Source organism: Esox lucius, chromosome 10 (genome assembly GCF_011004845.1).
Source record: "Esox lucius isolate fEsoLuc1 chromosome 10, fEsoLuc1.pri, whole genome shotgun sequence".
NCBI lineage: Eukaryota > Metazoa > Chordata > Actinopteri > Esociformes > Esocidae > Esox > Esox lucius.
In genome coordinates this window covers 4,883,712-4,911,585 of record NC_047578.1, presented here as the reverse complement: position 1 = coordinate 4,911,585, position 27,874 = coordinate 4,883,712, and the positions used below count along the sequence as shown (strand labels likewise).

General features: G+C 43.3%; 2 protein-coding genes across 16 annotated transcripts in view; one reads left to right on the top strand and one right to left on the bottom strand.

Moving 5' to 3' along the window:
* pdk4 (pyruvate dehydrogenase kinase, isozyme 4) lies at positions 1-12,771 on the bottom strand. The gene is made up of 11 exons (XM_010891492.4): positions 12,380-12,771; positions 11,755-11,896; positions 8,613-8,684; positions 7,922-8,106; positions 6,476-6,565; positions 6,155-6,232; positions 4,358-4,434; positions 4,093-4,191; positions 3,772-3,885; positions 3,316-3,429; positions 1-2,955 (listed from the first exon to the last, which is right to left on the bottom strand). Exons 1-11 carry the CDS (start codon positions 12,492-12,494, stop codon positions 2,812-2,814), a joined length of 1,230 nt encoding a protein of 409 aa, XP_010889794.1. The 5' UTR covers positions 12,495-12,771; the 3' UTR covers positions 1-2,811.
* A 106-nt stretch (positions 12,772-12,877) lies between these two features.
* Positions 12,878-27,874, top strand: part of LOC105030281 (cytoplasmic dynein 1 intermediate chain 1) — a 63,810-nt gene continuing 48,813 nt past the window's right edge. Inside the window, exons 1-7 of one of the 15 annotated variants that reach the window (XM_013131212.3) lie at positions 12,878-13,435; positions 14,293-14,414; positions 14,824-14,938; positions 16,989-17,136; positions 19,042-19,086; positions 21,006-21,065; positions 21,901-22,022. In XM_013131212.3, the coding sequence (XP_012986666.1) occupies positions 14,307-14,414; positions 14,824-14,938; positions 16,989-17,136; positions 19,042-19,086; positions 21,006-21,065; positions 21,901-22,022 (598 nt within the window). In that variant the 5' untranslated portion in view covers positions 12,878-13,435; positions 14,293-14,306. Of the gene's footprint in view, positions 13,436-14,292; positions 14,430-14,532; positions 14,670-14,823; positions 14,939-16,988; positions 17,137-19,041; positions 19,087-21,005; positions 21,066-21,900; positions 22,023-27,874 lie in introns of those variants that run through there. The other 14 variants (XM_013131216.3, XM_013131214.3, XM_013131211.3 and 11 more) reach the window with 14 other exon arrangements.

Sequence of the window (27,874 nt, the reverse complement as noted above, 5' to 3'; positions counted from 1 at the left end):
GACATTTCCAATTGTGTTTATTATAGATGTTGCAGACAAGTCTGACAGGGAGTGCTGGGAGGCATGCTGTCTAACAGGCAGATTTAATAAAACACAGCGGTTTACTGTAACAGAACTAGATGCCAGGTCAATACAGACTGTGATCAGGAAGGACATTCATTACAGCTTAAGGACATTCAGAACAGCTTAAATGCACTGTATCTTACTAGTTGAACACTTGTTTAACACGCGCACGCACGCACGCACGCACAGCTGGTCTCCTAGATGGCAGGCTTGGTCAGGGCTCGCTGAGAAACGGGTCTGGTCTAGAACTCTCAAGTCAGAACAGAGGTCAGTCCGACAGTAGCAGGTGTCTTGACAGCATTATTACTGTTGTTAAAATGTTTTAAGTGGTCAGTGATGGCAGTTATCGGTTATTCACATGTTCTGGATAGTGACTAGACTGTCTAGCGAAAAGCCCCAGGAAACACGGGACGTCCTGAGGACGTTCTAGAGATCATCACACAACCTGCTGACCTTCCGGGCTTTTTGTTTGCGGGGGCCTTTCCCTCTGGTTTAGGATAATTTTTTAACAAGCTGAGGAAATCTTTAAAATAAGAAACTATAGTTTTGACAATCACAAATCTTAAAATAAGTTCTGTTCATAATAAAAAAATAAACGACGGACATAATCAACAAAACAAACATGTACAGGAATGCATTCATACTGTAGTTAGTAGACAATCATACATGCAACAGCTGTAAAATTGAAATGTTTCAGGCACATACTGTATTTGTTTGGCTTTGGCATACTGAAACAGGGAGGACTCCATACACATTTTGAAAACCCTAACAACGCTTAAAAGAAGCAATCCATTCACTACTGTTATTCCCTTGAAGTGAAAAGGCTGAAATTCTGACAGAGATGGCTGCCCAGAACACCATCACTGTGTGCGTAAGTGAATAATCCACTTGTATCAAAAGGATTATTTTGACCGTCTCCGCAACAAGCTCAAATCAGGTTTTCACCCACAATCAACAGCTTCCACTGATCGACAGCTCCTCTGAGGCCAGTGTATAATGGCATTGCTCAGCACTTATGGCAATACCATGGAAAAATTATTATATACGCTTAAAATCCTGAGAACGTTTGATCTAATACTGTGAATGTTAAAAACCCTTGTAGATTTTTTTTTTTTCTGAGAATAGAACTTGGCACTTTACTGTTCATTCAATAACAACAACAAACATTTGTTTCACTGCACATATAATATTAAATGGTTACAAAAAATTGTTGCCCATTATTGGGTAAAATGTTATTGTTTTAGTCTTTTATATGATTGCTTATTGCTGTGGATTGTGATAATAGATTTCCCTTGGTGAATAACAGGACATACAATTATTTACTTACTGCACCAATTAAAACATGTGTTTTCACCGGTCAAATATAATCTTACCTTACTCCAGGGTGGAAAAAAATAAGAACGGTTTAATGGGGTGGGAAAAATATAAAAACATCCCATTAGGACAACATTGTATACAAAAGTTTGTTTGAACTTAATGGTTGTCGCATATTCGTAAGGGGTAAAAAGAAAAAACAAATTACAAGCCAAGTTTTTTTTAATCATGAATGCTGATTGGCTGAAAGCTATGGTATAAGCTGCCATATACCACAGGCATAACATCAAATATTCAAATGTTCCACTGTTTTCATTGTGTAGGTAACCAGTTTATAACAGCAATAAGGCATCTCTGGGGTTGGTGGTATATTGCCAGTATAATGGCTAAGCATTGTGTGCAGGCCCCTCATGAGGCGTTGTGCCGGAGAACAGCCCCTAGCTGACAAATGCACATACATACTGGCGATATAAAGTACTGTGCAAACATTATATTCATGTGTATATATATATATATATATATATACACTACCCAAATAAATGGCCTTATTTTAGAATTTCAAGTGCCTTGGACTTTTGCACAGTACTGTGCAAACACCACCATGTGCCTTATTGCTGAAAGGTAAAATGTCCCGAGTTTAAACTAAACGGGTTTAAAAGCTCAAGACAAAAACGTGTTGTTCAGAGACCAGTCGGAGGCCACTCTGTCCCCCGCCGAGCCCAGCCGTATGGAGCAGCCACTCGGCCAACGTACAGGAGATTCTGTAGCAGAACGGTGGCCACAGGAAACCCATCAACCGACATTGTGGTCTTAACTCCCGTCTGAGACTATATGAGAGCCAGATCTGCATGCCACAGGTGCTAATGGGGAGTTTTTTGGATTCAAAAAATGAACATTCACAGAAGTCAGTGCAACTTATCGTTGTAAAACCAGATTCAGTGATTTGATCAATTTAAATGAGCCCTTAGGAAATTAAAATGTGTACTGTTTAAGCCAAACTGTAGCTTTTTAGTGCCGCTTCAGTGTAATAAAGTTAAAATAAGTTACATAAATAACTAAGGCTAAGTAGCACCACATGCTGAGCTGTGGATATGAGCATCTGCTAAATGTAAATGATTAGTGTATTGCTCTGTTTCTAATGGTAACATTTGTGTAGGTCCCAGGAAAATGAAATGCCTCGGAGTGATGTATTTTCCACTTCTCCTGAATGAATGAGAATATCCATTGAGGAGAATACACACACGCACACGCACACGTCAACTGCGGTCGAGAACAACTGGGTAGGTTCAGTTTGAGGTTATGAATCATCACATTCGCATACTTTCCGCCAACCTCATCCTCTTTGTCACACTACACTTTTTCTTGTTTCCTTCATCCACTTTCTTCCGTCGGCCATTCCACGTCAGAACTGGCTCCCAGTCTCTTGCTCCCAGTCTAGCGCCTGTGTTCGTGTTTCCCCAGTCTCTTGGGTTCCTTGCTGGGCATGCACCAGTCATCTGCCTCGGTGCTCGTCTGGTAATGCCTTATGGCAGACTTGTTATAAACCGGAAGTCTTTCCACTGACTCAGAGGACAACGCCTGGTAAGGGACAACAGAGTGTTATGGGGGTTCTGAGGGTTCTGGGGGTTCAGATGTTACAGTACAGCAGTTCCCAAACTGGGGTTCTATAAACGAGGGGTGCTAAGGGAGACGAGTGAGACCTTAGGCATTGTGGTCAAATGGACATGAGAGAGGTTACTCCAGGGTTACTCGGTCCAGAGCAAATTTCAGCCTGCGAGAACGTAACTGGAAAAGGTTGGGAACCACCGACCACAATATGAACCGATATACGGAGAACGAGCCCGTGTATTTTCCCCACCCTTTCCAAGAGGCTAGCATTGTTTTCAGAATGTTCTAAGAGCTTCAGACAATAAGAACGCAAAAGGGAAGGAGGTCTACCTTGAGATAGATGACGGCGGACGTTCCGTACCCCTCCATGGAGTAGAGCTGCAGGTCTCCCTGGAAGTATTTGGCGTAGAGACGAGAGATGGGAAGACCGTAGCCAAAGCCGGCCTGCAGGCACACAATGAGTCACAGTTTGAACACTCAACTGTCACGGTTTCTGTTGCAGCGCTCACACGACCCCGTTAACCTTTAAACCCCGGGAGCTGAAGGTTCAGTTTGGTCGCCTTTGTAATCCAGCTCGTTAACAAGCGCGCTCACTTCCCCTGGGCTCAAAGTTTACGCTTAGCTCTTTACGAGAACGTGGTTGTGTTAAAAATGTTTTGCAGAGATAAATAAACCCCGGACGTTTGCCACGACTGAAATCCAACGTCTCTCTCGCACGCCTGCCTAACTGCCAAGATCCCAGGCCCAGATTGAGTTATCTGGTACGTAGTGTCATTGGGCTCTCACCAGCGGGGCGTTGCGGGAGTTGTCCAGGTGGGCGGGGCTTGGGGCAGTAGAGTACATGTAGCTGAACAGGCGCTCAATCTTCCTCAGGGGCACTCCTCCTCCTCGGTCTGATATCTGAAAGACACAGCATCAATTAAAAACGCCAGTCTTTTTCGGTTGCCTCCTGTAACATCATCATAGGGTCTGGGCCAGGAAATATGTTCAGCACAGTGAGAATCCACACTAGAAAACGTATGAAGTCAGTTAGAATTCCGACGAAACGTCAAAAGGAAAATCGACGTCGGGAATGAACAGGTTGCGCGTGATTTCGCCTTGGTCTACCTTGATGGTCAGATCCTCACTGCCCAGGGAGACGCGGACTTTAACAGGAGGGAGATGCAGGGAGTTTTCATGAGTCTCTACTGTGGCCCTCATTGCATTCTAGAAGAAGAAAAAAACACTGCTTTAAGAAATTGAATTTAAAGAAAAAAGGTAGTAATGGATGAACAGTTATGTGGTAAATTCGGTTGCAGACGACCGCATAATAATAATGACCAGATGATTACTTAGTATGGTAGGCAAACGTGGTGAATGTTTGTCGCCGTACCTTGAAGAGCTCAAACAACATGTGGTAGAGATGGGAGGGCACGTAGACAATGCGCAGAGGCTGGCTGGGGTCTTTGGCTGACAAACAAATGATAACAAGATTACGGGAGCTGCGCTGTTCGACTTCAGTGCGGCTTCTGATACTGATCAGAACCACGCTGCAGAACAAAACGCAGGTAGAAATCGCGTCTCCCATATCTGACGGGACACAGAGGCTTCTCGTTATTGGAAGCCGGTGTAACAGGAACACAGTTCTGCACGGTGTGCTGCAGGGCTGAGGCCTTTCTGGTTGCCTTTCAGCTTCATCTCGTGGACGGACGACCTTCAGTTCTTCCTTGGAATTCCCTGATGCAGAGCAGAATGGATTGTTCCGTGTTGTCGTGCTGGGGCCCCTCGGGCTAGGCTGTTGATATGGGCTCAGTACAGTGGATTTTGCCAGTCATAACGGGGGGAAACGAGGCCCTGTGTCTGTCCGTGGTACATTCATGAGCCTCCTGACGTGTCTCGATAGACGCATTTCTGTTAAGACGTTAGCACAGTGATTCGTCTTGGGACCTTGAAAAATGCCCATGATGGCAGGAAGCGCACATTCTGCTCTGAATCAGAGATTTCTCGAGGAGAATGTCAGGTCACCTGTGAGATGAATCTGAAGAGCACCTGGGCCACACAGAAAGACAATGATCCAAAATACCACAAGCATGGGAACATCAGAAATCCAGATTTAAGTAGTTTTGATTAGGACTGATGTGGAGACCACACCTCACTGCAGACCGATGCTATGGAACTCTGGTATGTTTTTAATGTTTAATGGAACCAGTTACAATGAAGCTTGGATTTCAGCAAGTATCATCAAGTGCAAGACGTTGTGTGAATCATTTATTTTCCTTGAATGACTAGAATAAAATACTGATCAAAGTCATAGCTACACCTTCGAATTGGTGCGTTTGCCTATTATTCAATTCATGTGGCAGATTTTGTCCTCACACAGTAAAATAAACTGTTCTGTTGTTTCTACACACAGGTATAAGTTTCATATTTCTTGCATTCTGTGTAAGTGAGGGGTTTTACATTGGATTGGTCCTCAGCAAACAAGGCTGTCTGTGGCTTAGTCTGCAAGCCTCTGACGCCAGAAATGTCATGTCACGTCTGACAAGCCTACCTGACAGTAAGCAGACATGCACTGTATGTACGGAAGCCCCACCGCTAACTGCTTAAGTTGGTTCAGCTACATTTGAGCGCACACATGCACACACACACACACACACGTGCCCTGAATTGTACAGAGGAGGAGGGATTGAGCGCAAGATCAAGAATACCACTTACAGATAAACAAACGTTACAGAAATCTGGCTCGACATTGAACAACTCACAATGCCAACTTCACCTGGCAGAACGTTTATGTAAACCTCGTCTTTCCTAACAACGTCTGGCCTTAAACAACTTGCCAAGCAAATTGTAAAAGTTTCCGAAATAGAAACTAGAGGACGATAAAGGGTTTCACTCTCCCGGTCAATGGCTCAAAAGACATGGGCGAGAGACTGCATAACGTTATGTCAAACTGACCTGGGTCCACATACTGTTTGAAATCTTTAAATAATATGAGCATTTCACTGACCTCATCAGCAGGCAATGCCAGAATTGACAGGGTTACACTCCTGGGACTACTGTATTGGTTCTGGGTAAAGCCAGGCCAGCTCAAGCATGTAAAGCTAGCTGGATCCAGCGCAGCTGAGGCATTCGAAGGGAAACCAATAGCAACTGGAACCAGACGTGTAAGTATGTCTACACTGTGATTTACCGTTGACCTGTGCGATGTCGATCCCAGGCGAGGTCAGGTAATACTGCTCACAAAGCATCTTGGAACTGTCAAAGGCATCTGGGAGCAGACAGGAAAAAACAGGACAGGTCAGAAAGCCCACTAAAAAAAAATAATAATAGGATGGGAGAATATGTATGATGTTGTGCAGACCAGGGTGAAAAGAACAGACTGTCCTGAAACCGTGCAAACACACATTCACAGTTACTGTGGAAAGAACATAATGACTACACACCTGTGGATCATGCACAGGTGTGCGTTTCTGAGTGTGTGTGTGTGTGTGTAGTTGCTGACGGTCATTACCTTTTACTACCTCGGTCACATCACAGTCCGGGTCGATGGTTCCGATGTGCTTGGGATGGGCCGGGTTGGCACTGCCATCAAAGATCAGAGCTGAAACGGTGCGTGAAAACAACAAACACATTCAGACCGACGTGGCACCAACAGCCCACTGCAATCGCATGTCACAAAAGTACTCATTAACAAACCATCACATTTCGGCTTTAATGTCGGTGTTGAGGCTAAACACTTTCATGTGGAGAAAATACAGGTTCTTCCACTTCAACAAATTTCAGAGTATGGTTTACATAGAGACATTTTAATAAGAAGAACCTATAGACTACCAGCAGAGCTGGTCAATACGGTACATTATACAACAGCAGGAGGCAACCAGGACTGGAAGACTAGGTGTGTTCAAGTTAGACAACCCCTGAACTGATGCATTAGCTCAGGCTGTCAAGTGTGGTCGTCACGTTGGGCCAACATCTTACAGTTCTGGCAGCGGTCCAGGAACAGGGTTGCCTAGCTACTACGATCATACAGTATGTACATCAATGTATTAGTAAGCAATAAGGTATGAGGGTGCATGGTATATGGTGTGGTATATGGCCAATATACCACAGCTAAGAGCTGTTCTTAGGGATGGCATATATACAACTGACAGTGCTAGTATTTACCGTGTATCATTGTGTCGTGTAAATACTGACAGTGCTGGTATTTACAGTGTATCATTGTGTCGTGTAAATACTGACAGTGCTGGTATTTACAGTGTATCGTTGTGATGTGTATATACTAACAGTGCTGGTATTTACAGTGTATCGTTGTGTCGTGTATATACTGACAGTGCTAGTATTTACAGTGTATCATTGTGTCGTGTATATACTGACAGTGCTGGTATTTACAGTGTATCATTGTGTCGTGTATATACTGACAGTGCTGGTATTTACAGTGTATCATTGTGTCGTGTATATACTGACAGTGCTAGTATTTACAGTATATCATTGTGTCGTGTATATACTGACAGTGCTGGTATTTACAGTGTATCATTGTGTCGTGTATATACTGACAGTGCTGGTATTTACAGTGTGTCATTGTGTCGTGTATATACTGACAGTGCTGGTATTTACAGTGTATCATTGTGTCGTGTATATACTGACAGTGCTGTATTTACAGTGTATCATTGTGTTGTGTATATACTGACAGTGCTGGTATTTAGAGTGTATCATTGTGTCGTGTATATACTGACAGTGCTGGTATTTAGAGTGTATCATTGTGTCGTGTATATACTGACAGTGCTGGTATTTAGAGTGTATCATTGTGTCGTGTATATACTGACAGTGCTGGTATTTACAGTGTATCATTGTGTCGTGTATATACTGACAGTGCTGTATTTACAGTGTATCATTGTGTCGTGTATATACTGACAGTGCTGGTATTTAGAGTGTATCATTGTGTCGTGTATATACTGACAGTGCTGGTTCATGAGCATTCGCGTGGAGATGCGGCTCATGTAGAACCGGTCCAGGAAGTACTGGATGTTCTGATTGGTCACAGGGTCAGACCCAAAGGCGTCCTTGTACTCCACCACACCCTGGGCCATGGTCGGAACCACGCTGTTGTGGCGGTTACGGATGTTCACCAGGGTACCAGTAAACCTGAGGGGAGAGACACGTGGTTCTTCAGGAAGGAGTAACACCTCCCAACCTAGAACCATATTTGAATGTGAGGGACTCATTCCCTCTCAGGAGAAGAATGAAGTAGCTACAGTACATCCATAATCATTCATTCATTTCCTAGGTTGATACCAGCTCAAAATAGTAGCGCTGTAATTCTGTATGCAGCACAGTTATGGTAGAAATATAGCTCGCAATTATGAAAATCTAATTAAATGCCAATAATGTTTCACAAGCAGTTCAAATGTAGAACATACTAGAATAAACTTCACAGTCATCAAATACTGCTTTGCATTCAATGGAAAAGCCAATCCAAGAAGTAGTATTTAAAAACGCCATGGTATCATCAGACATACAGTGAGAGTTGGTTAACATGCTTACCGGAATTACCCATGACTCCATTTAGCCAGTCCATCTAATGAAAGTTACCAAGGAATAGCAAGACACACGTCAGAACTGCTACATGTGACAGGGTGAGATGAACTTACTTCTTCAGGACCTTCTCATCATCGGGATCTTTTTCTAAGAAGCCCACCAGCTCCATCAGACTTGTTGCATACCTGTTGGAATACAACACAGAACCCAGGCTAGCTTACGCAGGGAAACAGATCACAGAAACCAGGCTAGTTTACACAGGAAACTAGATCACAGAACCCAGGCTTACTTACCCAGGGAAATACACAACAGAAAAGCCAGGCTATTTTACAAACTGAAATAATGGTGCTGCTTTCAAATAAATAATATACACAGGCTTGATAGAACATTTATAAAGAATATTCTTATATATGCAGTTTGTGCTGGATGTGTAAACATCCCCTTTTAGGCTGGATGTGTAATATATGTTGTTTATATGTGCATAATTAGTAGAAACACTATCATTCCTCAGTTTGCCACAACAAGTTTGAAAGTGAGTGGTTTTGATGGGCACCAATCATACATTACATTTTCAGGGATGAGTTTTGTCTAGACAGCAACACTTTTAAATCACTGGCAAAAAATTCAGGAATACAGCTTTCAGGCATTCATAGACCATTAATAAGCAAAATACTTAGGAGTGTAGCTCAACCTTAGCTTATGAGCCATTTATAAAGTATCTAACCGCTGAAAGCACTTCTTTCTTTTCGCATTTCACGTTTGACTCCTATGCTACTCTTTGACTCCTATAGTTCCCCTTTTGAAAATCTCACAGTTCTATTTTGGAACAGTCAGACTGTCTAGTGGAGAAAAGGAGAACCACACATTGCACTTAAGCCTTTCAACAGCCTGCATATTAGCATACTAGCGAGTTTGTTAAGAGGGGTAACAATTAAGTTCTCCTCATGAGTCTGAATTTGCAGGCTCGATTTTACCGAGCTCTGTGCCTTGCACATACAGAGTCAGGAGAACTAGGTGAGAGGTCACAGTGTGGCTGACTTTGTTTTCAAACTCTGTCCACCAACTGACCTTCAGCTTTTCACACTCCGCTAACACAGTTGCTGTTCAGTGACTGAACAGCAGCAGCAAGTATGCAGACGTTTATGTAACATTTGTTGTCACAAACAACACTGCGTCAGGAGCATTAAATCTTCCTTGCCGATTCGAAAAAGAGACAGGGTTTATATTCCTCAGCCATACTGCTGCATTGTTACGGTTCTGTATTGATCTCCTGTCAAAAAGGTAGTTACAGAAATTCAGCTCTGTTGTCCTTGTCCTGACATTACACACTAGTTAGCCGGGATGTTCTACCTAACGAGTACCACATAATTCTTCAAAAATGTGACACTTGCAAACTTTCCATTTCACTAAATGACAAACACCTGTACGACAGTCCTTTACAAGCAAATAAATGACAAACACCTCTGACAGTCCTTTATAAGCCAATAAATGACAAACATCTCTATGACAGTCCTTTACAAGCAAATGAATGACAAACATCTCTATGACAGTCCTTTACAAGCAAATGAATGACAAACATCTCTATGACAGTCCTTTACAAGCAAATGAATGACAAACATCTCTATGACAGTCCTTTACAAGCAAATGAATGACAAACATCTCTATGAAAGTCCTTTACAAGCAAATAAATGACAAACATCTCTATGACAGTCCTTTACAAGCAAATAAATTACAAACACCTCTATGACAGTCCTTTACAAGCAAATAAATGACAAACACCTCTATGACAGTCCTTTATAAGGCAATAAATGACAAACACCTATATGACAGTCCTTTCTAAGCCAATAAATGACAAACACCTCTATGACAGTCCTTTACAAGCCAATAAATGACAAACACCTCTATGACAGTCCTTTATAAGCCAATAAATGACAAACACCTCTATGACAGTCCTTTATAAGCCAATAAATGACAAACACCTCTATGACAGTCCTTTATAAGCCAATAAATGACAAACACCTCTATGACAGTCCTTTATAAGCCAATAAATGACAAACACCTCTATGACAGTCCTTTACAAGCAAGTAAATGACAAACACCTCTATGACAGTCCTTTATAAGCCAATAAATGACAAACACCTCTATGACAGTCCTTTATAAGCCAATAAATGACAAACACCTCTATGACAGTCCTTTATAAGCCAATAAATGACAAACACCTCTATGACAGTCCTTTATAAGCCAATAAATGACAAACACCTCTATGACAGTCCTTTATAAGCCAATAGCGACTTGACGCACAGTTTTTATTATGACTGATGACCTGGTCTCTTACTGGGAGGACACATGACTTACCAGTCCATCTCTCTGTACCTGTGACCAGCTCACCTGACAGACATGGGACAGGGAAAGGTGAAAGCTAAAATGTGTGGGGGAGGGGGGTTTGGGGGGAGGGGCATCTGCGGGAATATCAAGAGGTTGTGTGGTGGTTCCCCAGGATGTCCTTGTCACCTGCAGCACACCGTATGACACACGCAAAACAGGTGAGCAGTTAATAGGTCAATAAAGGACCAATCACCTGAGGTTTGCCACTGGTAATGTCGACCAGTGCAGTAGACGTAGTCAAAAATAATACTGCCACACATCGTCAAAAATCACAAAAATGTGCTTCATCACGTTCATCCCCTCGTCAGTGGTCAGTGGTTTGTAGGAGGAATGGACAACCTAAATAACAGGGGTCAAGAAAATGTACACTCCTGCCATCACCTACTTCGCAACATTCAACTTATTTCACCATCAGTCCATTCAAGGGACGCAAATCAGTTTATCAAATGCCGTAACCCTGTATCGGTAGTTGGATATTCAACCCTGTATCGGTAGTTGGATATTCAACCCTGTATCGGTAATTGGATATTCAACCCTGTATCGGTAGTTGGATATTCAACCCTGTATCGGTAGTTGGATATTCAACCCTGTATCGGTAGTTGGATATTCAACCCTGTATCGGTAGTTGGATATTCAACCCTGTATCGGTAGTTGGATATTCAACCCTCTCTACGTGGCCACACAGACAATTCAGCACGTTCAGCGGAGACGTGGAGTTTTGCGCGGCGTTGAAATTGCACCGTTAAAACTTGCGGAAGACTTGTGGAACGCATGCGTCTCGTGTCTGTCTGCAAACCCCAGGAAAGGGGAAGTGGATGAGACACAGGGAGGGCCGGGGGTCAAGTGCTGGGGTCAAAAGAGCAAATGTACCAGCTCTGCAGAAGCTGTAGTGAAGGGGTGCCGAGGAGCTTGTCAGGGAGGAAGTCGATCTCCTTCATTATGTTGGCCAGCCGGACAGGAAGCTCCTGACGCAGGAAGACAAAAGATGTCTTCTCGCAGGCGTTTGATGAGCCTGTAGGCACAAGAACACAACAAGAACACAACAAGAACACACACACACACACACACACACACACAAGAACACACACATTACAGAGAGTAAACTACAGACAGTAGCAAAACATCACCCAACATAAAACCCAGGTCAATGTACATCTTGGAAGATGCTTCCCAGGAATCTCAAGGCAGAAGGCCAAACAGTACATTGAATGTTTTTGAGAAGGGAAGAATACTCAGCCAATGTGAAGACACTGTGTTGGTTTACTGTGGCAGCAGGTTCAAAGTGTGTCATAGTTAAGATTCAGTGTAGCTTATCTGTTCTGAAGAAACATACTGTTTACACTAAACTGGGAATGGACAACCGTCACTGTACCACAATAAACAGTGTATAGCTACTTGCATGCATGTAACAACTAGCACGTGTTTTGCATTCATCTATGCGTTCATGCATTCAATTAAAGTTCAGGAATACTATGACAGTACGGCGTAAACTTACCAAAATCTATGAATTGCTTCATTGACAGCGGCGAGGGTGAGAACTTGGAAAATCTATCCACTAGTGCTTGTTTAGGGATGGAACTGCTCCTTAGCAAAAACTGAGAGAACTTCATGTTTGTAGCAAATTCAATTCCGGAGATCAAATTATTGTTTAAGTCCGGCAAGGTGCCCTTTCTTGTCACCAGTATGGTCCAGGCTCGCAGAAGCTAGCTGGCTAATGTGCTAGCAATCAAGGGCAATATGAATGCGTTATATTGATATTTTCAGAAACATTGTCAATGAAACACAAACAATTCCCCGAGCATTGCCCAATGTCTTTGCATTTCTTAAGCCTTCAGTTAATTACGATAATCCAGGATAGACGAATGCACTTCCCAAGATCGACCTCTGATGAGCTGTTGTTGATGAACCGAAGATTTGATAGACATGACGTTCGACCAATGAAAGAGAACTATCCTAGTTTTGGGGTGGGGGTTGATCTATTTCGTTTGTTTCATTCTCTTTGCTTGTCGCCGAGCGCCTTGAGAAAGAAAAAAAAAGTGAATTCCAAAGGTCGTGTTTTTTATTCTGTTATATAGATGTGAAAAAGATATGTTTACAAATGTAAATATGGCGAGAACCCCGTATCCCAGTACGTTTCTCTCAATAGCCTGTAGATGGCAACACAGTAACAGCCAAATTAAAGCGGGACGTAGTAGGCTACTGACTGCGTCTATTGCAAAAGGAGCAAAGGAGGTGGGATTTCCACGGCGGCCTTCCTGATTTTCTGGAGGGGTGCTCAGTAGGGATGCAGCATCATGCACCTGTTTCATCGTCTATTTAGGTCATCTGGCGCGAATATGTTTAATTTTAGCCGTTGACAATATTATAATCTGAACTATAATCTAATTTTACATAGATTCGAGACTTGTTGTTCAAATAAAATTACAGCAGGATACACAATGTGGTGATTTTGCCGGGGTTGTGTAGCTGCGGCGTGATACAGCATCTTTGCGAGTGACACATCATAATCATCATCATCACCATCATCATCGCTAGGGAAAGAAAACATCAGGTATGGCCAGTCTTTACAAGGCAATGTAACGATTCATTGAATGCATTTCTAGCTTGTGTCTCAATTCTGTGTGTATAATTGTGATTTTTGCTTGGCGTTTATGTGCGGGGCTCTCCATCTAGGGAAGACGAGGCGCATTGGTAAATGACGTCATTGTCAATGACACCAACATACTTTACCTTTCCTCACCACAGTGTAATATAAAGATCCTTTATATGTGTTAAAGGCGCATAACTCCGTTTTTGCTCTACCCAGTCTACGTCCCAAGGGCGTGGAGTAGTGACATGTTTGTCATTGTCTTTTCTCGTGCCTATTTGTCTCTGTTCTTAGAAATTGTATTGTTTTGTGTCACGTATTTAAATAAAAGCTTTACGTTATTTCGTGCCCCACTTTTTGTTCACGACGTGTTTTACTTAAATTCTAATTATTTGTGTTGTTTTCCCTCCTGTGTTAAGCTCACTTAAAAGACTTTCGTCAATCTCAATGACGTCGTAATTTGCTAGAACACAAAGCACTTCACGCGCTGTTTCCGACACACACCTGGCTGTTTTTGGGAGTGAGTGGATGCCATGCCATGTCATTGCCTTACTAATGATGTCATTGTCCTATAACTATACATCAATATCCGAGTTTTAAACAAGCGTCAACCAATTAGACACCTTCATCAGTAATTACCATCCTAACACGTTCACAGAAGATGGTGCGATATTCATCTCCTGCAATAGTATTGATTGTGGATCGTGTTAAAGCCCAAAACAGAGAGCAATGTAACAACCCAAAGCCACACCCAGTAGCAGTCTAGTATAGTGCAATACATGGTGCCTACTGACCTCGGTGCGACATCCGTTCTCCACCAGCTCCAAAGGACCCAATGGCAGACAAAAGTGACCTGAAAGCCGAGTTGGAGCGCAAAAAACAGCGCTTGGCACAGATAAGGGAGGAGAAGAAGAGGAAGGAGGAAGAGAGAAAGAAGAAAGAGGTAAGGAAGAAAAAAGTGAGTAGTTTTTTAAGCTCATCCCTGTTTCTCAAATAAAAATATTGTGTGTGTGTGTGTGTCTGTCTGATGTTGTTCTGGGCAGAGGCCGGGGCGGTGCTGATTCTAGAGGTGGGCAGCTCCTTTGACCGCCACAAACCAAAACCGCCCCAAACTCAGGGGGTGCTGATATTTTGAGGGACCGGGCCATGCACAGAAACACGGACATGGCCTCAAGGGGCCACCCCTTGATAAGTCCAGGTACTGACCTGCATGAGCGGTCAGGGGCGGCCTTAAGGTGGGAAGAAGGAGCTGTTATCGGCACCCCTTGGGGCCTTCGGGAGGAGACACAGTGGGGGATCTTTGAAGATCTTTTTTAATGGCATTTCTTTTGTGGCCCCGGGGCTTCATACAGACAGAGACGCAGCAGAAAGCTGAAGTAGCGCCAGTGGATTCGGACTTGGATCGAAAGCGTAGGGAGACGGAGGCTCTCCTGCAGAGCATTGGCATCTCTCCAGAACCGCCACTAGGTAAACAAACACACACACACACACACACACACACACACACTGCACGACTCATGGTTAGGGGGAAGCTCCTGACTAGTACATTGTAGGCAGTGGGTTGTAATGTGAGGAACGACTGTTCTGTTATGGTTGGATCGCATGCAACCGCACTGTGAACTCGCCCCATTTTCTTTCACCCATCTCTTATGTCCAGTGTTTTTTTCTGTTTCTTTTTTTTTTTTTTTTTTTACGCATTATCATTGTTTGTTTCTCAGGTCCACTTTTGGATGTCCACTTCTGCAGTCACAATGTCCGCTGCGACATACTGTATGGAAATGTCATACTATTCGCTTCGTTTCTTCTGTGCAACTTCACCATCAGTGATGTTCTGCGCTTTCTCTGTAATTCGTTTCTAACATTTTCATCCTGTTCACATTTCATCTTATCTTTTCCACATGTTCATTTATTTCCTCATAAAAAAGGATTCCAGGAGGGGTTTTTCTCTTCCTATAGAATTTTTTTTTTTTTTGGTTTCACATAGACTTCTTTTAGTTTCAGGTGAATTGAACCTAAGACTCCTATCAAAATAGGGGTTTTTACATGGAAAAGGGTTCTACCTGAAAACAAAAAGGTTCTCCTAGACTGGCAAAACTTTTTTTCCAAGGATGTAGTATTTTATTAGCACCGTATTTATATTCAGGTTTTACTTTAAGTCCATGACATTAAGGTGAAGATGTTGTAAAGACATTTTCCGATTGAAATGATGGAAAACAGATCTCAGGACCGTCAGAAAGTATTCAGACCCCTTAACTATCTCTACATTTCATTGTGTCATGGACTTCATTTATAATTGATTACATGCATTTGTTTTGCCATCAATCTACACACTATATCCCATAATGACAAAACAAATTTTCAGAGATTTCTGGCAATTTATTGAAAAAGAAAAAACTGAAATATCTTATGCACATAAGTAAAATCTTCACCATGACACAACATTTGCTCAAATGCATCCCTTGTCCTTGATTACCCTGAGTGTCTAGAACTTAATTGGAGAACACTTTGGGCAAATTCCCTTGATATGACAAGACTTACATATAAGGTCCCACACTTCACAGTGCATGTCAGAACCAAAACCAAATCATGTCCAAGGAACTCTCGGTAGACCTCGAGATAGAATTGTGTCGAGGCATAGATCTGGAGAAGGTTATAAAAAAATTGCTAAAGCATTGAAGCTTTACAAGAAAACAGTGGGCACCATCATTGCGAAATGGAAGAGGTTTGGAACCACCAAGACTCTTCCTGGACCTGGCCGTAACCGGGCAAGAGGAGGTGAGGGAGGGCCAGGAGAGGACCGAAAACCTGATGACTGCTCTAACAGAGCTTCAGAGGTTCTCTTTAGAGGTGGGAGAATCTGCCATTTGGGACAACCATCTTTGCAGCGCTCCATCAATCAGGTCTTTGTGGTAGTGTGACTAGATGGAAGCTAATGCCTGAGTTCAGTCTGACAAGAGGATCTGCAAGGAAGAATGGGCGAGGTTGCCCAAATCCAGGTGCAAACTGGCACAAATCCAGGAGGCAAACAAGAATCCGCAAAGCTGTGATCACTGCCAAAGGCACTTCCACAAAGTACTTTAAAAGGGTCTGAATACTTTTGTACATGAAGCTTTCACTCTGTGATTGTTGAGTATTGTGTGTAGATTGATGCCAACAAGTAAATCATTTCATCAACTATGTATTAATTCCATAACGGAGAAGGTTAACGGGCCTGAATACTTTCTGAAGGCACTGTATGTCAGTATTTACCAGTGGTAAAATATATAACAACACCCTGATTGCAACATGAATTTTTGGTTGTACAATAGTGACCTGTCAGTGAGAGGTCCCAGTGACCAGTGAAAGCCATGCTTGCGTTGAACTGAATGGTAAATCAGGAATTCATTTGACTTTCTGTCCTCTTTGTTTTGTTTTGTTTTTTTTCAATTCTTTTAATCACTCATTTGCTTTCTGCCATTTCACCCTGTTTTTCATTTCGGGCACTCTCTCTACCTCTGGCATTGCTTGGGTTTACCAGTCCATCCTCTACAGCCTTTAATGTTGGATACGTGTTATTTTCATTATTTAGTCCCGAACCCCATGTCCCCCTCCAAATCAGTGAGCCGACTCAGCACCCCGAGTGAGACTGGAAGTCAGGACTCGAATGACGGAGCCACCGTTGGCAGGTAAGAAGTCACCTTTCACAATATTACTTTACTGAGGCTTTTATTCATATATTGCTGAGTGGATTTACTGACCCTGACTAAGTCCAGAGTAACTGGAATATCATGTTAGTATGAGCATTGAACTTATTATTTAACACGTCGCTCAGGGATGTTCTCTGAGAGAAAGTGTTGAACGTTTACTGTATTTTCTGTATTATTGCTGAATTTTTTTTGGTTTAATGGCTGTAGGGGCCTTGTGGCTTTATCCCCAGCTTAAAGTAATTGCACACACAACATGCACTTTGTGGTTAGGGGAAAGTTTTAGATGTAGTTAAAGCGACTTCCTGTAAAAAACTCAGCATCATAGCTTGTAGCTGAAAGCGTTGATACAGAGTCCAACAATGTCATTCATTTCATCCAGTCATGAGACTGCGGTTGCAAAATTCTCAATAAAAATCACAGATTTTCCGGAAATCAGGAACAAAGAAAACAATGTTGTTTTGCCTTAATTATGCGCTGCCATTCTGAATGCGTATTCATATTGGTCAAAAGTGAGCAAAAGATTGGATGGAGCAATCTGCCCGGGAGTGAGCTTTTACGAGTTTGTCACAAAATAATTTCAATGTAGCAGAAAAGAGTGAGCAAAGAGTGAGTGAGAAAAGAGTGAGCTTGCAGTTGCTTGTTGTAGCGCCACCATCTGGCCAGTCAGTGCAATTCTGTAGATGTCAGTGTTGCCTGAGCTCACTGAAGACCAAACTCTGAAGTGCCCAGCTCTGTTTCACGGTGGGTGACAACATCCAGAGTCCAGAGTCCTCCAACCAAGGTTTCCTGGAAATCCAGGGATTCTTTTTGTATTACAGGAATTTTGCAATCCTAAACACATATCACAACAAAACATCTAATCTGTAATCTGTGAATGACACTTAGATTTAGATTTGACTTGCCATTGCCATACCCAGTGGATTTATGCTTAACTCTCCCAAGCTACTCCAGGATCACAGTGTTTTAAGTCAAAATACAAGTGGATACATCTTCAGAGAGCATCCTGTTTGAATCACAACATCCTGTTTGAACCACAACATCCTGTTTGAACCACAACATCCTGTTTGAACCACAACATCCTGTTTGAATCACAACATCCTGTTTGAATCACAACATCCTGTTTGAACCACAACATCCTGTTTGAACTACAACATCCTGTTTGAACCACAACATCCTGTTTGAACTACAACATCCTGTTTGAACCAAAACATTTTTTTCCGGGTCGTAAACATTCCACAGCACTGGAAGGATCAACACTGATGTGCAGAAATTCTCTCTAACTTCTCTAACACACACACACACACACACACACAGACAGACAGACAGACAGACAGACAGACAGACAGGCCTGCAATTAAGACCCAGTAATGTATTGTCAGCTACCCAGTGAACCCAATCTAACGTGACACTAGCTCAGGTCCCTGTCAGTTCTCTCCTCAGGGAGGCCACGTTCAGTGGCGTCACGCTGTGGAATGACTGCAACCCATGTGTCATACGCGCTTCAGTGTCACCGCGGCTCATGCTCGTCTCGTTGCCAAAAACCAAAACCAGCACTGATGACTAAATAGGTCTGTCTGCAGTCCGGTGCCTTCTGCATTAGACATCTGTCACGAGAAGGAACCCAAGAACCGTCAGTAGAGTAAAATCCATCTGGAGATTTGGATTGTGTTGTGTGTGTGTGTGTGTGTGTGTGTGTGGCGGACGGAGGTTGCTGGGGGATGGGCGGGTGGGGGTGGGGATGGTGGTGGACGATATCAAAACACCAAGAGACCCACAATGAACCCGTCCTCCCGTCTGTCCGCCCCGCAGCCTCGTCCGGCGTGTGCGTCCCCCGCCACGCTCCCCTCGTTGAGTGTGTCCGTCTATAACTGTGTCCCCTCTCAGGTCAGGGTTGTCTGCTGTTAGTAGGCATCATGCTCAGACTGACAGGTAAGCATTTTCTACTCAAAGCCAGGAATGCCCCAAGCCCAATTTGTTTGCTCGCAGTCAGGATACACAAACAAACAACCCGACCGGCGGACGGACGGACAGACAGACAGACAGAGTGAATACGCAGGCAGTGAATACGCAGGCGGTGAATACCATGGCAGGTGGCTTTCTGTCTGGCATTAAAAGCAACACAGATTTATTCCTTTCTTCCCCCCTGTTTGGGTGACTGTTGCCTGAAGCCTGCTGTTTCCCCAAAAGCCTTGACTGACACGATGGCCCTTTAAGGTGTCACGCCAATGTCACGCCAATGACACCAGTCAGTCTGTCATGGTGGAATGGCGTGACTGACGCCTTAATGCGCTCCACTGCCATTGTGTGTCTGTTGACGAGGTAATGGGTAGGTTCACCATCCCTAAAAGGCACTGTTGAGAAGCCACCCTGTCACAATTTGCACTTTGGCAGATTACTTTGGAGAAAACTCCAGTTTGTTTATAAGCCACCCTGAATGATTGTCCCTCAATAAAAGCAAGCACTGCTTTACCACTAAGGACATAGAACAAAATATATTCCTTAGGACATGGCATAGTTGTTTGTTGTGATGTGTCATAACTGCTTTCATATACTCATGTTTTGTGCCTGGTGTATGTATATATGTGAAGATGCGTACGTTGTGGGCTGGTTCACTGTATTGTTATCACCAAGTGGCATATATGAAAGACAGAAATAGATGCGGTAAAGTGGTCCACGTAACTCCAAAACAAAGCAGTTTAAATGCCATGGAAACGGTTGGGAAAATATGCCAGTGGGGAAAGTTGTTAATTAATCCTCATGACCTACCAGCAAAGTGTCACACAGTGTGTATTTCACACTATGTTGAGGTAAAAACTCTGAATATGAGCCTGCTGACAAGTCCAGTAAATATGATCGGACAAACACACATGATCAGGCAGATCAATTGGATGACTTCTTTTTTGACTATGCTGCACGGCTTTAAAAGACCAATCAGACATGAGTATCCACACTGTGGGCCTTTCTACAATATAGCGCCAATGGAGAGGGGTGTGTTGAATGTCTGTTTTGTTGGATCACAGTTGTGGCCTATGAACCAATGACAGCACACCCCTATCCTGTCCCCCACTGGCCCGTTCATGTTGACCTCTTCACCCACACAACAAACCTGTTCCCTCCCCATCGCCCTGGATCACAATTTAGCATTTTCCCTGGCATACAACGAGAGGGATCATTGTATATTTGTCCAAACATTTGGATTCTACAAAACTGAAAATACACATTTCTACAGAGTATTTGCATATGTTCCCATACTCATATATGACCTTATACGTTTTGGGTTGTCAAGATCAGTTCTTCCATACAAAGTAATCAAAAGTCATACTTTCCATGACATTTTGTACAAGTGTTTTACGTAACTTTCAAATGCAGTGTATCTTCTGAAGTTTTGCTAAGAATCTATACCAGGGAGATATATACATTTTCCCTTTTCAGTAGCCCACTGTTTGGACTCCTTGTTATACGAACTGATTGTTGGTCCTGTATCTTAATGCCCTTGCATGTGTGTTTAAATTTAATCTGTGTGTGTGTGTGTGTGTGTTTGTGCATGTGTGTGTGTGTGTGTGCGTGCGTGCGTGCATGCGTGTGTGTGTGCAGATTTTGCGTCAATTCTGTTTCAACTCAGCCACTAAAAGAATTGTTGAAATTCCAGATCTGCAGTGGGAAAAATCCCAATTGAATAGAAATGTGGCTTGTCGTTTTTTTTTTATTTGGTTTCCTGATTTAACAGAATTGAAATTGCCTGTGAGTGACCCCAACCCGAGCCTGTGTGTCTGCGTGTTACTGTGGTGGTACACCTCTTAACCTGGCACATTTTCTCCCTCCCTTGCGCCCCCTGCTGCCCACTCAAGGACCCTGCAATGGGACACTGACCCGTCTGTTCTGCAGCTGCAGTCTGACTCTGAGCTGGGGTACTGACATATTCCTCTCCTCCTTTCCTTATTCTTTCATTCTTTCTGTTCTTACTCCACTTTGGTTGGTGTTCGGTCCAATCAGACTAGGGCTATCTTTGCACATGACCTGTATTTAGAGTTTCAAAATGTTTACCAGGTAGCGGTGCCATGAACAGAGCTCATCTGACTGGAGTTAGTTTTGGTGTGTTCTACACAATATATAATGTCTCCACAACATTATACCCTGCTCAATAAAGCTGTGATATGATATACCATTTGAATGATGAATCAGGATTTTAAAGTGTTGTGGAGGTTCATCCTAGACTTGAATTCAGTAGAGAATTATTATTGAAAAGGCTTTTTTAGGACAGGTTTAGTCTTAACCTGTGTCCAGGAAACTATCACTCTGGGTTTTGTTTCAGTGGGATGTGTTACAACGCGATGTGTTACAGTGCGATGTGTTACAGCGGTATGTGTTACATTCAGATGTGTAACAGCGGGATGTGTTACATTTGGATGTGTTATATGTAGATATGTTACAGTTGGACATGTTACAGTGGGATTTATTACAATGGGATTTGTTACATTCAGATGTGTTACAGCTGTATGTGTTACATTTGGATGTGTTACATTTAGATATGTTACAGTTGGACGTATTACAGCGGGAAGTGTTACAGCGGGATGTATTACAGCGGGAGGTGCAACAGTGGGAAGTGTTACAGTGGGACGTGTAACATTTAGATATGTTAGAATGGTATGTGTTACATTTGGGCGTGTTACAACGGGATGTGTTATAGTGGGATGTTGGTTCAGCACCGCTGATGTGGACCCACTATTTTCTGTATCCGTCCAGGCGTAAGATGCAGAGACTGGGGGCGACCAAGATTACACAGGTTGACTTCCTACCCAGAGAGGTGGTGTTGTACTGCAAAGAAACTCAGACGCCTATAACTGGAACAGCCCATCTGTCCGAAGGTGAGTGTGTAATCTGTGTGTGTGACGTCCACATTGATCTGATTGTCATTAGTGTCAGATGTGCTGCAGGCCTCACCGCCCGGTTTGATCCACAGTCTGTAAACCTGTCGTGATTTAAATCAAGTCCTCCATTTCCTGTGATCGAGGGAGGGGGAGAACAAGAGAGCGTAGAGGGCAGGCTGAACCCTTTTGAAAAGAGATGTCTGCCCACTGCCCGTCAGTGTCTCCACTCTAGCTGCAATCAGAGACAACAGACAGGTCATTCACTCCCAGCTCTAAGTGCATGCAGACAATCTGTGTTGAGGTAATACAAGATGTCTGCCACAGTCGAAGGAGAGCAGCATCACCGGGAATGGTGCCTGTCTCTGCCTCTTTCTGTCTGTCTTTCTCTCTGAATGTATTTCTCAGATTAATCTGAAATGTAGGCGCTACATGTTATTCTGTTACTTCTGGATTTCAGCATTCAGTGCATTTAATGGGATGTTAGATATCTCATTCAATAAGACTGGTTTTAGTAAAGCATTGTCATTGTTTCTCAGCCCAGCGCTAATGCGGCCAGAGAATTAGGAGCAGTCTTGGCTTCCACGTCCTGGAGTTGGCTTAGCTACTTCTTTATGACCCGTTTCCCTTAGTGTCTACTAACTGCTACTTTACAGTTATTATTAACATGTGCTGGGGTATAATACTTAGCTCAATCATATTTAAAGTGTCTCATTTCAATTATTTTAGAAATGTATTGCCCTGTTAAAAAGGAGTCCACAACGAGCCCTGCTAATTTGATTGCATCCTTCCAAAACTCTGGGGCCAAAAACATGGAGGGAGAATCAAGTGGGAGAGAGAGAGAGAGAGAGAGAGAGAGAGAGAAAGAGGGGAAGGCAGAGAGTGAAACCACTAAGTATATCCATATGGACCCAGCCTGTAACAAGGTCTGCATAGTATTTGAATTTGCATAACACTGTGTGGGAGCTGGAGGTAATGTAAAGCATCGGCCCTGTCCTCCTCATGTTGTCCTGCTCTGTTCCTCCTTAAAGATGGAGCACTTGCGTCTGTACAGAAATGTGTTGCTTTGTCTCACAAAATGGAACGTCATGTCATTTAACTGTCTGGAAGTCTGAGAGTGTTATTTTTTTTTTCATCCTCCTTCCCCCTCCATGAGACTTTTTTTTTTCTTCTGCTGGCTGCTTAATCCCTCTGTTGACTCCAGCTGGTAGCCATGTGATCCCAGACTTCCTGTCATTATAATTGATGTGTTTTTATTCTTTCCACTTCCTGGAAGCCTGATCAGAATTAAAATGGCTGTTTGGAATTTCCTGTCAAGGCGGGGTCATTTATTCAGCAAGTGCAGTGGCTGACAGACCCTTTGATTGGCCGCTGCCCCTAGCAATGAGAGCTCCGTCGGGTTTGTTTGTTCTATCTCCTCTGTCTCCGACCCCTCCCCAAGCCGCCGCTGGTCGGTCAGCAGGTTTGAGATGAGGCGCGGGCCGGCGTCGATGCGCGTGCACGTGTGTGTTCGCCGTGGGCGACATCTGAGGGAACAGCGCAGGTGTCAATAAAATCAATCAGATGTATTTATGAAGCCCTTTTTACATCAGCAGATGTCACAAAATCTTCTTTTACAAAACACCGGGCCTTAAACCCCAAGGAGCAAACAATAGTGGTGTTGAATTTCAGTGGCTAGGAAAAACCCCCTTAGAAGGCCGAAATTTAGGAAGAAACCTAGAGAGGACCCAGGCTCAGAGGGGTGACCAGTCCTCTTCTGGCTGGGCCGGGTGAACATATTAAGATTATAATTGTAATAATTAATTAATTATTACAACGGGTCCCCCAAGCCAGGTACTCCGCAGATGTTGGCCGGGACCTCATGCCCTTCTAAGACGCAGGGCGGCGACCTCGGCGTCAAGAGACCCGGCCAGACGACCTGTGAGACCTGAGCACGCGGGGGGGGGGGGGGGGTTTGGGGTTGTTGCTCTGGCCACCTGCTACACAGCGTTCCCCTCCTGGGTGTGTGTTTGTTCAGGCAACGCCGGGAATTCCTCTGGCTGATTGGTGAACCCGAACAGAAGCGGCACTTGCTGGCCGGCTGGTTCTCCGGTTCTCCCGCTTGCTACCTTCTCATCTGTGGTTAGAACGGTGGGGGGGGTTTCTCAGAGCCTCTCTCTGGTCTTCCAGGCACTGATGACTTGACCCCTTTGTGCCAAACGCTGGTGGTTCCGATCCATTGCCCAGACATGTTAAGCAGGGCTGTCGTTAAGTGTTTTTTCGAGCAAGTCCACTTTAATGCCTCCCCAAAGGCTTGTGTGGATTACAGGGAGAGGGTCCTCGTTGCTGTGGGCAAAATAATGGTCATTGCTCCGGAGGTGAATAAACGGATGACGGATACATTATATGTCCATTCAAAGATATTTTGGAATTGCGCTCACTCACCCTCTTCTAGTTTTCTTTTCCCAGGTGTCTAATCTTTTTTTTCTTTTTCTCTGTTTTCCTCTCTTTTCGCCCATCACTTCTCCATCTCTCTGCCTTCTGGGCCTTAACGATGTCTTATTATCCAGGCCGACAGGCCGAACAGTTCAGCCTAATTTCCCTGGGCTTGGGTCTCTGTGTAGTGTTATAAACAGACATTTCTGGGAAAAGGAGAGAGAAAGAGAGAGAGACAGAGAGGGGGGAGGAACAGCTGGCGGTCTGCTGAGGGAATCCGGGTCTGATTATGCTTTTTAATTGTTGTGGTGTGTCCTATCGGCCAAGTCAATCGCCGGTGGAGGGAGCAAACAAAATGGCGCCCTTTCCCTACATACTGCGCTGTAAACAGTTGGGCTACGCTGGGTTGAATGTGCGTTCGGCCCAGGTCACTGTCAGAGATTGTCATGCTGTGGTATAACTGACATTTGTGCATTGTTGAGTTTTGTGATCATCAACTGCATGGCTTCTGTTGACCTGTAGAGGGCAGCTCTGGGTCAAATTGTTTGACTGCGGTAAAAGTTCACTGGCCCATTCAGGCGACTTGTTCGTGTTATTGTTTCATTCGTATTACATTTTTATATGCCTGTTATCTCTATTGGTGGAACTAAAGATCTGTGGAGATGTTGAGTTGGTGGAACCAAAGATCTGTGGAGATGTTGAATTGGCCAGCAACGTAGCAATCATTAGGAAGATATTCACCATGACGATGTTCAGAATGATGAAGGTGTGCGTGTGTATGACAGGAAGTTGACCTCATCACATAATCACTTTAACTTTGGAGGGATGACTCAGTCAGGGATTCTCAAATAATTTGTTGTCTTCTTGAACTACTGACCTCTTGCTCTTCCCGTACCTCCTTCATTGGTCCTGGGGTGTTTGGTGGTGGGTGTCTGCTAGCAGTTGTAGTAGTTGTAGTAGGAGCTGTGTGGCTCCCATTTAAATTAATGCAGTTAAGCTTGCCATTTCCGAAAGTGCTTCTCCCCCAATGACTGTGTGGTGTGAGCTTTGTGCCGAGTCCCCGATCCAATTGATTCCCACCCAGGGGTCAGAGGATCTGTTTGTCTCAAGTGCTCATTGTGTTACACAATCACATTAAGGCCCCAGTCATTGGAGCTTGGTGAAGATGACTCCAGGTCCAGATCGTCTCCCAGACGCGTGTGAAAGGCCGGGTTTGTGTTCCTTAATGACTGCTTGGTGACCAAGCTGCGGCATACTGTAGCCTTTCCGCTGGGTCACGCGATAACATTGCCCCCGTCTCGGCCAAGCTAGCGGGCTACATTCTCCTTGTTCCTTGCGTAACAGTTACTCTAAGGTACGTCACCTTGTTAAAACAGAAACACTGAAAAACACGGGGATTATGTAAGGACCTTGTGAAAAGGAGTCTAGTCAGAAATGGTGTCCTCGATTTTCTGGCCTCTGGTGGGTTGAACCAAAAAGGGTCCCAGAGAAGGGTCCCTGAAAAGGGTCTCCAAAAGGGGCCCCCGAGAAGGGTATTCGAAAAGGGTGCCCGAAAAGGGTCTCTGAAATTTTGTCAACGCCACTCTTTCAAACGTGGAATTTCATGGCTGACTGAGGTATGATAATGATTCCCACTCACAGATTCACCACATATTAATAACATAGTACACATCAAGCCAGAAACTGGAGGTTTACACTGATACTTTGTTGTCCGTAGAAGTCCCAGTCGGTATCTGTGAGCTGATACTTTTTTTTTTGAGGAGTGCATTTAAATGTAGACCAAATTACAATATAAATTGCGCAATGAGTTTTCAACATCCTGTGACTCGTCAATCTGAATACTGGTGTTGTTAAGAAATGTAAACGCTTTGTTTTGATGCATGTGAAAGGCTGCATCTAAACACAATACAGTGTTTCCCATTCAATAAAAAAATATTTAATAGCCGAAATATTGACCTTTTTTGGAATTCCTCTTTCATTTTTATGTAATAATTTTTTTTAGATAGTAATCACAGGAGACCATGACAATGGGAGACAGTATGGTGCAGGAATTTGACCCCTACTTTTGGTGCAGCACTTTTTATTACATGTGTATTTGCACATCACCTCTGCTGGTGGAACTGAAGATATATGTTGAGATATTGAGCTGCCCTGCAATATGTCAATAATCTTGAAGGTATTCATCCATGACGATATTCAAAATGATGACGGTCTGTCAGGAACTGAAGCTCTCCTCATCTCCTAATCACTTTAACTGTGAAAAGATGACTCAGGGATTCTCAACTGATTTGTTGTCGTCTTGAACTACTGACCTCCCGTTATTGCCAGAGGCCTTCCTCCCTTAAAACACAAAAGTGTTTGTGTTACAATGATCTAGTTTAAAGTTTAAAACCTCAAATGTTTATGGATGATACTTTAGCCAAATTAGAAACAAGACTTTTTCATTAACTTGTTTTGCGTACTACTAGATGCTCCTATTCATGACAACAGGAATTAGATTCAGAACCCTATGCTCAGCAATTGAGCTATATATTACAACTAAATTAAAATGTATGCAATCCATTTCACATTGTTGATTTCATTTAACCAAAAAGCTTTGAAATAATGAATCAGAAATGAAAAGTTTTTCAAAATTTTGATTTAATGAAGGTTACCATTTAGTGATTGAACCTATTCAAATTCTGTTTTTTATCTGCATGCTCTTCCTTCTTGTCAAATGGTGAAGGACTGCTGTTGATGATTCATAATATTCAGATTTTTTGTATACAATGCTTTGTAAATGTATGAAGAAAGAAAAATATATGTTTATATTATTTTTGTTAATATTATTATTATTATTAAGCAGCTTTTTGCACCATTAGATGTATTGTATGTTGATCAGGGCTTGAAAGAAGCAAGCTAATTCTGCTCTAAAAAGCATGTGAACCACCATTGTGGTGTTCAGAGCTGGTAGGAAACTACACCAACAGAGAAGGTATCTCTTTCTGCACCATACTTCCAAAACACCCCAGCGGGATGGTCAGCCTTTTCCGGGTATGCTCCGAAACCTGTCAGGGTGTTGCACAACAAAAAGTGATGTTGTTTCTAACATGTCAGGATGATTTCTTTCAATACACGGGCAAACATAAACTTTGTCTTTTTAAGTTGGAGTTAGCTCATTTGCCAACGCTTTCTCTGTTACCAAGCACTTAGTTTCGACAGTGCATACTGACCAGGCCGGGGTGTTTTACGATGTTGGTGAAGTCGTCTCGGACACTGATCTTTGTCCAGCTTTGCCTTTCTCCCCACTTGTGGTAAAAGTTAGCATTAGGGTAGGGAATACTGATTCCAGATCTGTATCTAGGGGTTACTTCGCCCCTGAGCCCGCTGCTTCTGGATTTGGAAGGAAGATATTGGAATAACCATTTACGGTAGTTGATAGAAGTTGCAGCCGACCA

Bases quoted from the DNA above. Each gene is read 5' to 3' on its own strand.
- pdk4 (XM_010891492.4), bottom strand. From the start codon at position 12,494: ATGAAGTTCTCTCAGTTTTTGCTAAGGAGCAGTTCCATCCCTAAACAA. The intron at 8,685-11,754 runs GTACATTTGCTC...GTATTCCAACAG, and splicing joins CTACAGCTTCTGCAGAGCTG to GTATGCAACAAGTCTGATGG. The intron at 6,233-6,475 runs GTAATGACCGTC...GTCTGCTCCCAG, and splicing joins TGTGACCGAGGTAGTAAAAG to ATGCCTTTGACAGTTCCAAG.